This window comes from Balaenoptera ricei, chromosome 1, assembly GCF_028023285.1.
Source record: "Balaenoptera ricei isolate mBalRic1 chromosome 1, mBalRic1.hap2, whole genome shotgun sequence".
In the NCBI taxonomy this organism is placed as follows: domain Eukaryota; kingdom Metazoa; phylum Chordata; class Mammalia; order Artiodactyla; family Balaenopteridae; genus Balaenoptera; species Balaenoptera ricei.
The window spans coordinates 82,364,208-82,379,168 of record NC_082639.1 but is presented as its reverse complement, the minus strand read 5'-3'; the positions used below and the strand labels follow the sequence as shown (position 1 = coordinate 82,379,168).

Here is a 14,961-nt window from a genome sequence, read left to right as displayed (position 1 = left end):
TGTGACCACTTAGAGGGGTGGGATAGGGAGGGTGGGAGGGAGGGAGACGCAAGAGGGAAGAGACATGGGGACATATGTATATGTATAACTGATTCACTTTGTTATAAAGCAGAAACTAACACACCACTGTAAAGCAATTATACTCCAATAAAGATGTTTACAAAAAAAAAAAAGAGGACTTCCCTGTTAGCGCAGTGGTTAAGAATCCGCTTGCCAATGCAGGAGACGTGGGTTCAAGCCCTGGTCTGGGAAGATCCCATATGCCACGGAGCAGCTAAGCCCATGCGCCACAACTACTGAGCCTGCACTCTAGAGCCCATGAGCCACAATTTCTGAGCCTGTGTTGCCACAATTGCTGAAGCCCGTGCGCCTAGATCGCATGCTCCGCAACAAGAGAAGCCACTACAATGAGAAGCCTGTTCACCACAACGAAGAGCATCCCCCGCTCGCCAAAACTAGAGAAAGCCCGTATGCAGCAACGAAGATGCAATGCAGCCAAAAATAAATTAATTAATTAATTAATTTTAAAAAGTAAAAAATAAATTTTAAAGAAAGATATATTGTACAACACAGGGAATACAGCCAATATTTTATAATAACTATAAATGGAATATAATCTTTAAAAGTTGTGAATCATTTTATTGTACATCTATGACCTATATAATATTGTACCTCAACTATACTTCCATTAAAAAATAAAAACAAATTAAATAAAAAAATAAAATAAAATAGAAAGTCATGCATGCGGAGACTGGTTCAAGATGGCAGAGTAGAAGGACGTGCGCTCACTCCCTCCTGCGAGAGCACCAGAATCACAACTAACTGCTGAACAATCATCAAAAGGAAGACACTGGAACACACCAAAAAAGATACCCCACATCCAAGACAAAGGACAACCCGCAATGAGACGGTAGGATGGGCGCGATCACAGGAAAATCAAATCCCGTAACAGCAGGGTGGGTGACTCACAAACTGGAGAACACTTATACCACAGAAGTCCACCCACTGGAGTGAAGGTTCTGAGCCCCACGTGAGGCTTCCCAACCTGGGGGTCCGGCAACAAGAGGAGCAATTCCTAGAGAAAAAGACTTTGAAGGCTAGCGGGATTTGATTGCAGGACTTTGACAGGACTTGGGGAAACAAGACTCCACTCTTGGAGGGCACACACAAAGTAGTGTGCGCATCGTGACCCAGGGGAAGGAGCAGTGACCCCACAGGAGACTGAACCAGACCTACCTGCTAGTGTTGGAGGGTCTCCTGCAGAGGCGAGGGGTGGCTGTGGCTCACCATGGGAACAAGGACACTGGCAGCAGAAGTTCTGAGAAATACTCCTTGGCATGAGCCCTCCCAGAGTCACCATTAGCCCCACCAAAGAGCCGGGCAGACTCCAGTGTTGGGTTGCCTCAGGCCAAACACCCAACAGGGAGGGACGCAGACCCCACCCACCAGTAGACAAGTGGATTAAAGTTTTACTGAGCTCTGCCCACCAGAGCAACACCCAGCTCTACCCACTACCAGTCCCTCCCATTAGGAAGCTTGCACAAGCCTCTTAGATAGCCTCATCCACAAGACGGCAGACACCAGAAGCAAGAAGAACTAAAATTTTGCAGCCTGTGAAGGAAAACCACATTCATAGAAGTACAGGCAAAATGAAAAGGCAGAGAACTTTGTACCAGATGAAGGAACAAGATAAAACCGAGGAAAATAACTAAATGAAGTGGAGATAGGCAACCTTCCAGAAAAAGAATTCAGCATAATGATAGTGAAGATGATCCAGGACCTCAGAAAAACAATGGAGGCAAAGATCGAGAAGATGCAAGAAATGTTTAACACAGACCTAGAAGAATTAAAGAACAAACAGAGATGAACAATACAATAACTGAAATGAAAAATACACTAGAAGGAATCAACAGCAGAATAACTGAGGTAGAAAAACGGATCAGTGACCTGGAAGACAGAATGGAGGAACTCACTGCCACGGAACAGAATAAAGAAAAAAGAATGAAAAGAAATGAAGACAGCCTAAGAGACCTCTGGGACAACATTAAATACACCAACATTAGCATTATAGGGGTCCCAGAAGGAGAAGAGAGGGAGAAAGGACCCGAGAAAATATTTGAAGAGATAGTTGAAAACTTCCCTAACATGGGAAAGGAAACAGCCATCCAAGTTCAGGAAGCGCAGAGTCCCAGGCAGGATAAAAACGCCAAGACACATAGTACTCAAACTGACAAAAAGACAAAAAAAAATTACTGAAAGCAGCAAGGGAAAAACGACAAATAACATACAAGGGAACTCCCATAAGGTTAACAGCTGATTTCTCAGCAGAAACTCTACAAGCCAGAAGGGAGTGGCATGGTATACTTAAAGTGATGAAAGGGGAGAACCTACAACCAAGATTACTCTACTCAGCAAGGATCTCATTCAGATTCGATGGAGAAATCAAAAGCTTTACAGACAAGCAAAAGCTAAGAGAATTCAGCGCCACCAAACCAGCTCTACAACAAATGCTAAAGGAGCTTCTCTAAGTGGGAAACACAAGAGAAGAAAAGGACCTACAAAAACAAACTCAAAACAATTAAGAAAATGGTCATAAGAACATACATATCGATAATTACCTTAAACGTGAATGGATTAAACGCTCCAATCAAAAGACATAGGCTTGCTGAATGGATACGAAAACAAGACCCATCTATATGCTGTCTACAAGAGACCCACTTCAGACCTAGGGACACATACAGACTGAAAGTGAGGGGATGGAAAAAGATATTCCATGCAAATGGAAATCAAAAGAAAGCTGGAGTAGCAATACTCATATCAGATAAAATAGATTTTAAAATAAAGAATGTTACAAGAGACAAGGAAGGACACTACATAATATCAAGGGATCAATCCAAGAAGAAGATATAACAATTATAAATATATATGCACCCAACATAGGAGCACCTCAATACATAAGGCAACTGCTAACAGTTATAAAAGAGGAAATCGACAGTAACACAATAATAGTGGGGGACTTTAACAACTCACTTACACCAATGGACAGATCATCCAAAATGAAAATAAGGAAACAGAAGCTTTAAATGACACAATAGACCAGATAGATTTAATTGATATTTATAGGACATTCCACCCAAAAACAGCAGATTACACTTTCTTCTCAAGTGCGCACGGAACATTCTCCAGGATAGATCACGTCTTGGGTCACAAATCAAGCCTCAGTAAATTTAAGAAAATTGAAATCATATCAAGCATCTTTTCTGACCACAACGCTATGAGATTACAAATGAATTACAGGGAAAAAAATGTAAAAAACACAAACACATGGAGGTTAAACAATACCTTACTAAATAACCAAGAGATCATTGAAGAAATCAAAAGAGAAAATCAAAAAATACCTAGAGACAAATGACAATGGAAACACGATGATCCAAAACCTGTGGGATGCAGCAAAAGCAGTTCTAAGAGGGAGGTTTATAGCTATACAAGCCTACCTCAAGAAATAAGAAAAATTTCAAATAAATAATCTAACCTTCCACCTAAAGGAACTAGAGAAAGAAGAACAAACAAAACCCAAAGTTAGTATAAGGAAAGATATCATAAAGATCAGAGCAGAAATAAATGAAATAGAAACAAAGAAAACAATAGCAAAGATCAATAAAACTAAAAGCTGGGTCTTTGAGAAGATAAACAAAATTGATAAACCATTAGCCAGACTCATCAAGAAAAAGAGGGACAGGACTCAAATCAATAAAATTAAAAATGAAAAAGGAGAAGTTACAACAGACACTGCAGAAAAACAAAGCATCCTAAGAGACTACTACAAGCAACTCTATGCCAATAAAATGGACAACCTGGAAGAAATGGACAAATTCTTAGAAAGGTATAACCTTACAAGACTGAACCAGGAAGAATTAGAAAATATGAACAGACCAATCACAAGTAATGAAATTGAAACTGTGATGAAAAATCTTCCAACAAACAAAAGTCCAGGACCAGATGGCTTCACAGGTGAATTCTATCAAATATTTAGAGAAGAGCTAACACCCATCCTTCTCAAACTCTTCCAAAAAATTGCGGAGGAAGAAACACTCCCAAACTCATTCTATGAGGCCACCATCACCCTGATACCAAAACCAGACAAAGATACTACAAAAAAAGAAAATTACAGACCAATATCACTGATGAATATAGATGCAAAAATCCTCAACAAAATATTAGCAAACCGAATCCAACAACACATTAAAAGGATCATACACCATCATCAAGTGGGATTTATCCCAGGAATGCAAGGATTCTTCAATATACACAAATCAATCAATGTGATACACCATATTAACAAATTGAAGAAAAAAAACCATAGGATCGTCTCAATAGATGCAGAAAAAGCTTTCGACAAAATTCAACACCCATTTATGATAAAAACTCTCCAGAAAGTGGGCATAGAGGGAACCTACCTCAACATAATAAAGGCCATATACAACAAACCCACAGCAAACATCATTCTCAATGGAGAAAAACTGAAAGCATTTCCTCTAAGATCTGGAACAAGACAAGGATGTCCACTCTCACCACTATTATTCAAGATAGTTTTGGAAGTCCTAGCTATGGCAATCAGAGAAGAAAAAGAAATAAAAGGAATACAATTTGGAAAAGAAGAAGTAAAACTGCCACTGTTTGCAGGTAACATGATACTATACATAGAGAATCCTAAAGATGCCACCAGAAAACTACTAGAGCCAATCAATGAATTTGGTAAAGTTTCAGGATACAAAATTAATGCACAGAAATCTCCTGCATTCTTATACACTAATGATGAAAAATCTGAACGAGAAATTAAGGAAACACTCCCATTTACCACTGCAACAAAAAGAATAAAATACCTAGGAATAAAACTACCTAGGGAGACAAAAGACCTGTATGCAGATAACTATAAAACACTGATGAAAGAAATTAAAGATGATACCAACAGATGGAGAGATATACCATGCTCTTGGATTGGAAGAATCAATATTGTGAAAATGACTATACTACCCAAAGCAATCTACAGATTCAATGCAATCCCTATCAAATTACCAATGGCATTTTTTACAGAACTAGAACAAAAAATCTTAAAATTTGTATGGAGACACAAAAGACCCCAAATAGCCAAAGCAGTCTTGAGGGGAAAAAACTGAGCTGGAGGAATCAGACTCCCTGACTTCAGACTATAGTACAAAGCTATAGTAATCAAGACAATATGGCATTGGTACAGAAACAGAAACATAGATCATTGGAACAAGATAGAAAGCACAGAGGTAAAAACACGCACCTATGGTCAACTAATCTATGACAAAAGAGGCAAGGATATACAATGGAGAAAAGACAGTCCCTTCAATAAGTGGTCCTGGGAAAACTGGACAGCTACACATAAAAGAATGAAATTAGAACACTCCCTAACACCATACTCAAAAATAAACTCAAAATGGATTCAAGACCTAAATGTAAGACCGGACACTATAAAACTCTTAGAGGAAAACATAGGAAGAACACTCTGACATAAATCACAGCAAGATCCTTTTTGACCCACTTCCTAGAGAAATGGAAATAAAAACAAAAATAAACAAATGGGACCTAATGAAACTTCAAAGCTTCTGCACAGCAAAGGAAACCATAAACAAGACGAAAAGACAACCTGCAGAATGGGAGAAAATATTTGCAAACGAATCAACGGACACAGGATTAATCTCCAAAATATATAAACAGCTCATTCAGCTCAATTTTAAAAAAACAAACAACCCAATCCAAAAATGGGCGGAAGACCTAAATAGACATTTCTCCAAAGAAGACATACAAATGGCCAAGAAGCACATGAAAAGCTGCTCAACATCACTAATTATTCGAGAAATGCAAATCAAAACTACAATGAGATATCACCTCACACCAGTTAGAATGGTCATCAGAAAATCTACAAACAACAAATGCTGGAGAGGGTGTGGAGAAAAGGGAACCCTCTTGCACTGTTGGTGGGAATGTAAATTGATACAGCCACTATAGAGATTCCTTAAAAAACTAAAAATAGAATTACCATATGATCCAGCAATCCCACTGCTGGGCATATACCCAGAGAAAACCACAATTCAGAAAGACACATGCACCCCAATGTTCACTGCAGCACTATTTACAATAGCCAGGTCATGGAAGCAACTTAAATGCTCATGGACAGACGAATGGATAAAGAAGATGTGGTATATATATACAATGGAATATTACTCAGCCATAAAAAGGAACGAAATTGGGTCATTTGTTGAGATGTGGATGGATCTAGAGACTGTCATACAGAGTGAAGTAAGTCAGAAAGAGAAAAACAAATATTGTACATTAACGCATATATGTGGAACCTAGAAAAATGGCACAGATGAACCGGTTTGCAGGGCAGAAATTGAGACACAGATGTAGAGAACAAACGTATGGACACCAAGGGGGGAAAGCCGCGGGGGGGTGGGGGTGGTGGTGTGATGAATTGGGCGATTGGGATTGACATGTATACAGTGATGTGTATAAAACTGATGACTAATAAGAACCTGCTGTATAAAAAAAAAAGTGATCAAATGTATTCTATTGGAAAGAAGCAAAAATAAGACCATATTTACTGTCTAAATTATATAATAATTTAATGATAAAAAAAAAAAGTACATTCAGGGGAGTTCCCTGGTGGTCTAGTGGCTAGGATTCAGTGCTTTCACTGCCGTGGCCCATGTTCAATCCCTAGTCAGGGAACTGAGATCCCACAAGCTGCACCGCATGGCCAAAAAAAAAAAAGAAAAAAAAACTATGTTCAGAAAACAAACAAAAAGCAGCTCTTAGAAATTAAAAATATAATAGCAAAAACGAAAATCTCAATGTAAGAATTTCCAGTTTCCAGTAGTGTCGGGCTAGGTTATTTGGATCAACTATCACTATTCCACTGGATAAGAACTTTAAAATATGGATAAAATATATTCCAAAAATTTTAAAGCACCAAAAAACAAGCCAAGACAATAAGGAATTACAAAGTCACAAGTGAAGTAAAAATGAGAATCCAGAAAGGGAAAAAAGCACATACCACCTATTTTTGCCCTGAGGATATTTTGGATTTTTTGTTTTGATAACATTGCAAGAGCTATGGGGACAAAAACAAAATCTAACAACCACATGAGGGAATTTCAAGCCCTGAACTTGGTTTAAGGTGGTCCCAGACTAGGAGTGACCCCAGGCACATGGCAGAAGAAAATACAAATCCCACATATACAGTGAAACACTACAAACTAACCACAGAAGGATGATTCTCAAAGAGATCATATTAAATGGAAGAAGTCAGGTGAAGCAGAGTACATACCATATTATCATTTTTGTGAGGTTAAAAAAACCTACAAAACTAATCAATGGCAATGCAAGTCAGAATAGTGATTGATTACCTTTGGGGGATATTTACTGGGGATGGCATAAGTGAGACTTCCGTATCTTGCTCTTGGTTGGGAGTGACATGAATGAGTGTATTTATTTTACTTTTTCAAATCTTAACGTACATATAAAAACTGTACACTTTAATGTATGAATGTTATAATTTAATGAAGCTTTTATTTAAAATGAAGATGAAATAAAATTTTCAAATTAAAAAAGTTAACAAATATTAATTATATTCAGCTTTCACAAATAGTAAAGGATGTTAATTTAGTTCATGGTCTAAGTCTAGAAGATGATTCAAAAGTAATGGTTGCTATTTACCATACCAGTTTCAATGATTTTGATTTTTATAATTTATAATGGAAAAAAAATCTCAACTAGCCACCATTAACATTTTTTTTATTTTTTATTTTTTTTAGTTATTTCTGAGATATACATTTTAAAGTAATAACTAGAATTATGACTTATAACGTTATACCAGAACATATAAGATTTTTAGAAATTTCACGTAATGTCTGAAACATTTATATTAACATATTTCCATACAAATAACCCAAAGAAAGTTTAGTATTAGTTTTTGTTTGTTTGTTTGTTTGTTTTTTATACTGCAGGTTCTTATTAGTCATCAATTTTATACACATCAGTGTATACATGTCAATCCCAATCGCCCAATTCATCACACCACCATCCCCACCCCACCACTGTTTTCCCCCCTTGGTGTCCATACTTTTGTTCTCTACATCTGTGTCTCAACTTCTGCCCTGCAAACCGGTTCATCTGTAACATTTTTCAAAAATCTCTCAGAATCACCGTAACTTTTGTACTCTCTGAAAAATCAATCTTTTATGTTTTCCCAATTCATTAAGTCTCAGACCATTTACATTCATATCATTCATACATGACAACCCTAATGTCAAAGCATATAACAACACTGTTTTCATTTTTAGAATCCAAAGGGCCATAAAATAGGCTATAAATAAGATAATCATTTGTACTCAAATAATTTAAGGAGACGAGAACTCAAGACCTAAATAAATTGAGAAAAATTTCATATGAAAAGACAGAAGTAATTAAATTTCAGATTATAAAAAGGATCCCTAAGATTAAACAAAGGTATTAGACCTGTACATGTCAGGGAAAAAAACATTAAAATAACCTTAGTTTTCAAAACATAGTTTGATGATAGAGTTCTAACAATTCATTGATTCCCTCATTCAACAAATATTTCACTGCTTATTATATGCCTATTCATTTTCTACAAATTAGGAAAACAGGGATACAAAAGGAATAAAACAGATGACTTTATGCTATAGAAACAACAAAATAATGGTGTGCCAAAAACAGGAAAATCTGATTCTATACATTTATGTTTTTTTCAACATATAACAAATATATACTAATATTTCACATATTTCACAAGGTATTGTTAAAAGTCTGATGATTAGTTCTCGATCAAGAACTTAAGGAAAAAGTGCTAATATATGGAAAAAGTTTTTGCTTCCTATAAAACAAAACCTTTACATAATATTTTCCTACTAGTTTTTAATACGCACATGACTATGTTCCCCAAAAAGGAATATTTTGTTTTTTGCTATTGAGATGAAAATGCTTAAAGTTGAAGATTATTAAGTAAGATACCACTTGTAGGTACACATAGAAGATGTTCCATAATTACAAACCTTTATTATTCTCTTGTCCTATTTCCTTCCTGCAAACAGGAGCTGATAAGGAAAAGTACGCAGAACAGGCTTTTAAGTTTCTAGCCAAACCTGTATTTTATAGATTAGGGGAAGAAGAGAGGGCATTTTTTAAGATAAAAGGCAGGGAAGGGGAGAAGAAATGAGTGGTTTAAAGAATTAGCAATGAAGAGGAGATACTGGTTACAGGCAGCTCTCCAGCTTCCACCTTATTATTGTCAGGGCAGAATGGTAGCATAAATGGGTGTCTTGATTGCCTGTCACCCTCCTTAACAATAGTTAAGTAACAACAATATCTGTAATACAGTTTTGAACACAACAATTTCTACCCAAAAAAAAGGGATGTAAGATATAAATATTTATACCATTACTATTTTCCAAAGATTTGAATATATAAGAAATAAATATAAGGTGGTAGTCCCATAAGAAAGATAATACCCAGAATGTGTACTCTGGAGGGAAGGGGTGGGAAGGAATTGGTCAACAAAGGATATTCTGAACAGTGATATCAATGTAGGGGAATATTCTAGAGTTAGGAAAGTAATATCACCTCAAAATGACTTTAAGTTTTTCCACAGCAGGTCTGACATTATAAGCCTTAATAAATCTTACCATACATCACACAGCGCTTCCCCATAATAGACACTCAATAATTATTTCATTTTTTAAACCAAATTCCTACACTAGTTTCATGGCCTTTGAAAAAACAATACAGCTCACATGATAAGGAGTTCTCTTTGTCAACCTCCTCTAGATAAGCACCTTCTAAAAAAATCTTAAGTAAAACTAAGATTTGGTCTAAAACCACTATAGACTACAATGGGACCAAATTCCTTTGTTCTAGAAAAATCTACATGTGGCCTAAGATTTCACCAGCTATTTGGGGGTTTTTTCCCCCTTCAGTTTTATTGAGATATAATTGGCATGCAGCACTGTATAAGTTTAAGGTACAGCACAATGATTTGACTTACATGCATCATAAAATGATTACCACAATAAGTTCAGTGAATATCCATCATCTCATACAGATACAAAATTAAAGAACTAAAAAAAATTTTTTTTCCTTTGGGATGAGAATTCTTAGGATTCACTCTCTTAACAACTTTCATATATAACATACAGCAGTGTTAACTGTATTTACCACCTTGTACATTACATCCCCAGTACTTACTTATAACTGGAAGTTTATACCTTTGGGTTGCCTTCATCCCTTTCCCCCTTCTCCCTACCCTCCCCCCACAACAAATCTAATCTCGCCATGAGCTTGTTTTTGAAGTATAACTGACCTACAACACTGTTAGTTCCTGTTACACAACATAGTGATTCGATATTTCTAAACATTTCAAAATGATCACCACGGCAAGTTGAGTTACCATTTCATCGGCTATTGTGGCAGTCACATCATCAGCCTATCAGGTAAACTCACAACAACTACCTTTAGAGGTCAGTTCTTCCCCAATCTGTAAAAATTGTTAACCGAAATACTAAAACTTAACTTCATCATTTTGGCTTCAGATTGTTAAGACCTTCTTGAATTGTTAACAAGACCACTAATTTATCATCACCTACGAAGGCCTTCAGATCCATAAAAACTTCCTCAAGGATGCAATTATTAATCAGTAATCAATACTCTGGGTAATGCAATGAACTACTAATTCAATTGGGCGAAACATGTATGATCAGCAACAGGCATTGTATTAGAGAAAACAAAAAGATTAACCCAGTACCTACACTCAAGGACTCAAAAAGTCTAGTAAGTTTACAATTTAAGTGTTAAAGTAGAAGTGCTATATAGAGAAAAAAGATAAAGAAGCATTAAATTAAAGGGTTAAGACTAGGAGTGTAAAATAAAGGATCCACTGAATCTATCATGCAATGCACACTTTTCACTTTCTTCCAAAAAGATATCATGAGCTTTGTCAAATGCACCTAGCTAAAAAATATGATGAAAATAACAATGGCTTTTAAATTATACACTCTGAAAACTAAGGACAAAAAAATCATAGACCAGGAAACTAAGGCATAAAAAAGGTTTATATGTTCCCTATAAATTAAGTCACACATTTGAACCTACTTCCTAATTTCCAGACGAGTCCCCTCATTCCCCGGCGGGGGGAAGGGAGGGGAATTTTTTAATAAATCATGATTTGAATGTGATGTGCTCAGCCATTTTCTTTCCTATCTATACACTTGCAGTCCACACATACACTGATTTTTTTTTCCATTGAACTTTAACTGGCTCCTCAAAAAGCTAAAAGGCTATCTGCTAATAAATAAAACTTACTAACTAAACATAGAACTTCTCCAATCTCTAATTTCCTTATTTGTAAAAAGAGCTAATAATTACAAAATCTATGCTTTGCAAAATCATTAATTCATATTTAGACTTCTTGATCCAACCATTCTTCCTATGGTAATAAAGAAATCAACACAATAAACAATGCATCCCGAAGAAATGAAGACGCTGTCATCTCTTTGCGTTATATTACCCAGAACTGAGTCTCTAGCATATATTCACTACCTTGCTTAAATGCTCACTTGGAACACAAGAAATCCCTTAAAGCACAGTTCAAATTTATTACCAGTTAATTCATATCCCCTCACAACTACACAAACAAAAGTCTGACACAACCAATTTAGCCTATCACTATCAGTTCTGTCCCCCAGAGTCACTATTAGAGTGGTTTTAATTTTTTTACTTTATTCTCAAGTTTAACATAAGACTGAGATAGCAATAAATGCCAATGAATATTATAAGAAATAAATTTAAGTTTGAGTGCATAACTGCATTTTATCATAATTTTTTTTGTAACATGTTCTCAATAAAGTTTAACTCTGGGACAGTAAGGTGATCCTACACATGAAAATAATATAAGAACTGGTTTCTAAATTCAAATTTTCAAGATGATTTTCCCAACCTCAAATTCCTCAATGGCAAGAGCACAGTTCAGGTGTTTGTTACAATCTACTGGAAACAAAATATCTTTTTTCAAAACTGAGATTAGTACAAAATAGGAAATCTAGTCAAATTTTTCTAAGGTCTCTTCTGGTCCCAACAATAGTCCTCTACACCAACTTCTATTTATGTAAGGTGTAAGCATCCAACTGATATTAGCTGATTCCACATTATTTAACTCCTAATAAATGTTTCTCTCAAATCCTCAAACCACTAAAAAAAAATTTAAAACATGGAGATATATTAAGTTTTACGAGAAAAATTTTAAAATTTTTCATAATTTCCAAAAGGATACGCAACAATTTTTAGTTAGAACAGAAATTCCCATCTCTTCTATGGTTTACCTTTTTAAATTGCTGAAAAACTACTCAAATGCTGAACGTAAATAACCAAACTACAGGAGATGGGTAATTGCTTCTGATTGTATTATATTCTTCAATTAAAATTTTTTTAAAGCTTTAAAAATCACATTTTAGTCTTCACTAAAATATTTTGTTCCTCCTTAAAACTGCTTTTCTACAGTGTGATACAAAGCAATTTTTTCCAGTCTAAATTAAGAGTTACATCTAAATAATATTCCTCCACTGTTTTATTACTTGTACTTTCTAAAAGTATTCTGCTTATATTTTTTGCTCCCTCTGAAACATGGATCATACAAGTATGTAAAAATTAAAATATTTTCTAATTATAAAAATGGAAAATGAAATATATCCATCTCCTTTAATTAGGAAATACTATAATCAATTAGAGAATGTACTAAATCAAAGAGAAGAGATCAATAATGCCTGAGAATCTAACCAAAGTAAAAGATTAAAAGCTCACATAATTTACTATACAATCCCCCCCAATACAAGAACGATTAATGCTATCTAAGAACGTAATGGAGAGGCTCCTAGGTAATTTCTCTTGGGTGGTGTGTTTACAGACTGGGCAAACACTTGTCCACAACGCTGCAGATTCCTGGGCTTGCTAAGGAGGTGTTCAACTAGACGAACTCTAAAGTCTCTTTCAATTCTAAGATTCCCAATCTGTGAATAAAATGTGAAAAATAACATAAAACACTGTGCCCAATGAAGGCTGATCAATTAACCGATCTGCCTTCATTGCCACCCTAACTGTATGCCTGGAGACGAAAAAGTTCTTTCTCCTCTTTTCTCTGCAGTGATTTCATGAGATCCTGGTTAACAAAAGGCACGGAAAACATGCACAGGTGGGATAAAAAGAGGAGTGGCTGAAATGAGGAGGCTCTCGGGACAGCGCCCCCAGCTCCCCGTCCCTTGGGAGCACCTGAGAAATCACTGCCCTCCACACCTCCACCCTTCTGTGGAGGCGTCGCGAGAGAATTCTCCGACCTATTACAGTCCACCCGCACCTGGCCAGAGACCGGGCATTGTCTGGAGCCTTCAGCGCCCAAGACAAGCAAGGAGGAAAGAGAAAGAAAAGCGGGAGAAGGAGTGAGAAAAATGGACAACGGAAGGGGAAGTAAAGCAATCGGGAAGCCGTACGCTCCTTTTGGCAAAATTGGCTTCCCCATCGATCACTCAATTTAATTCATATCCCAAAAGCCAACCCCCCGGCCCAAGGTAGCAGCCAGGGGTGGCCCAGCCGGAGTCCCCGAAGCTACCCCGGTCAGAAAACGGAGACAAGGAGAGGGAAATGGGCGTGTGGGTTGGGCCTGGCTGGCCGGAGGCCGGGCTCGGAACAAAGCCTCCCAGCTCCCCCTACCTGGGGCGAGGGCGGCGGGCGGTGCCTCGCGGCTCCCCGCGTCGCCCCAGCCCGGCGACGCCCTCGCCCCGGGGACCCTTGCCGGGGCGAGGGGCCGCGGCGAGCCCCCTCCCCGCCCGCTAACAGCGCCCCTTCGGGACAATGGGCCCCCTCCCCCGCCTACGGGAGGGGAGATACAAAGGCAGAGAAGCGCGGCCCGGCACGGAGCCAGGCGTCCGGAAAGTGAAGGCGGAGGAGGGAGAGGGGACAGGAGAGGATGGCGGCGGACGCGGCAGCCCGCGGGCCGCTCCCCCAGCCGTCCAAGCCTCTGCCCTCAGCCTCACCGCCGCGGCAAGGGCGGGAGAGCGGACCAGCAGCCTCTCAAGTCCCGGCCGAGAGGGAAGAGGAGTCTGCACACAAAGAGGAGCGGGACCCCCACCCTCCGCCAACACCGGCGCCGGGGATGGCCCGACGCGCTCTGGCCGCCGACGGCCAGCGGCGCCTGCCCAGCCCGAGCCCCTCCGGGGCCGGGGTTCGCGCTGGGCGCCCCTCTCCCGGACTCACCCAAAGCTCCGTGCCCCAGCTCATGGCGGAACTTGAGGCGACTCGAGCCGTCTGGCTGCCCCGCTGTCCGTCCGTCTGTCGGCTCTGCGGTCAGTCTGTCCGACCTCCCACTGGCGGGCTCCCGGCTCAGCTGCTCAGCCTCCGAAGGTGCCGCCACCGCCGGTTTCCCCAGTGAGGGAGAAAGACGCGACTGGCGAAGCCGCCGACGCCGTGTCCCCGCCTCCCGAAGCCTGCGGGGAGGGGGCCCGGGCTGAGGAGAGGCGGGACGCGGAGAGGGGAGGGGGCGGGGCGCGATGCACCCTGGGATGGGGGCGGACCCGCGCCCGCCTGGCGGAGGCTGGCAGGGTCTCCTCGCCGAAGGGTTTACCCATTATCGTCTCTTCCCTCATGCCCAGTCTCTTGCTTCCCATACCTCCTGGCTCGGACTATCCCACCGCCGCCGTCATTCGAATATCTGTCTCCAAGAAGGAAAGGGAGAGAAGGAAAAGTCGCCCACAGCCCTTCTCTACCCTGAGCCCCCTTAAATGAGGCAACTCCTTCCTGCCTCTTGCCTCCTTCACTTGGGAGAAACCCAGACAAGGAAACCTTATCCAAATCCTTGGGTTTAGATTGTGA

General features: G+C 39.2%; 1 protein-coding gene across 3 annotated transcripts in view; it reads right to left on the bottom strand.

The window, feature by feature from the left end:
• Positions 1–14,573, bottom strand: part of FNBP1L (formin binding protein 1 like) — a 120,724-nt gene extending 106,151 nt beyond the window's left edge. For 2 of the 3 annotated variants that reach the window (XM_059926509.1, XM_059926514.1), the window contains exon 1: positions 14,347–14,570. In XM_059926509.1, coding sequence (XP_059782492.1) covers positions 14,347–14,370 — 24 coding nt within the window. In that variant the 5' untranslated portion in view covers positions 14,371–14,570. Of the gene's footprint in view, positions 1–14,346 lie in introns of all 3 variants that reach the window. The other variant, XM_059926519.1, reaches the window with a different exon arrangement.
• Positions 14,574–14,961: the final 388 nt, after the last annotated feature.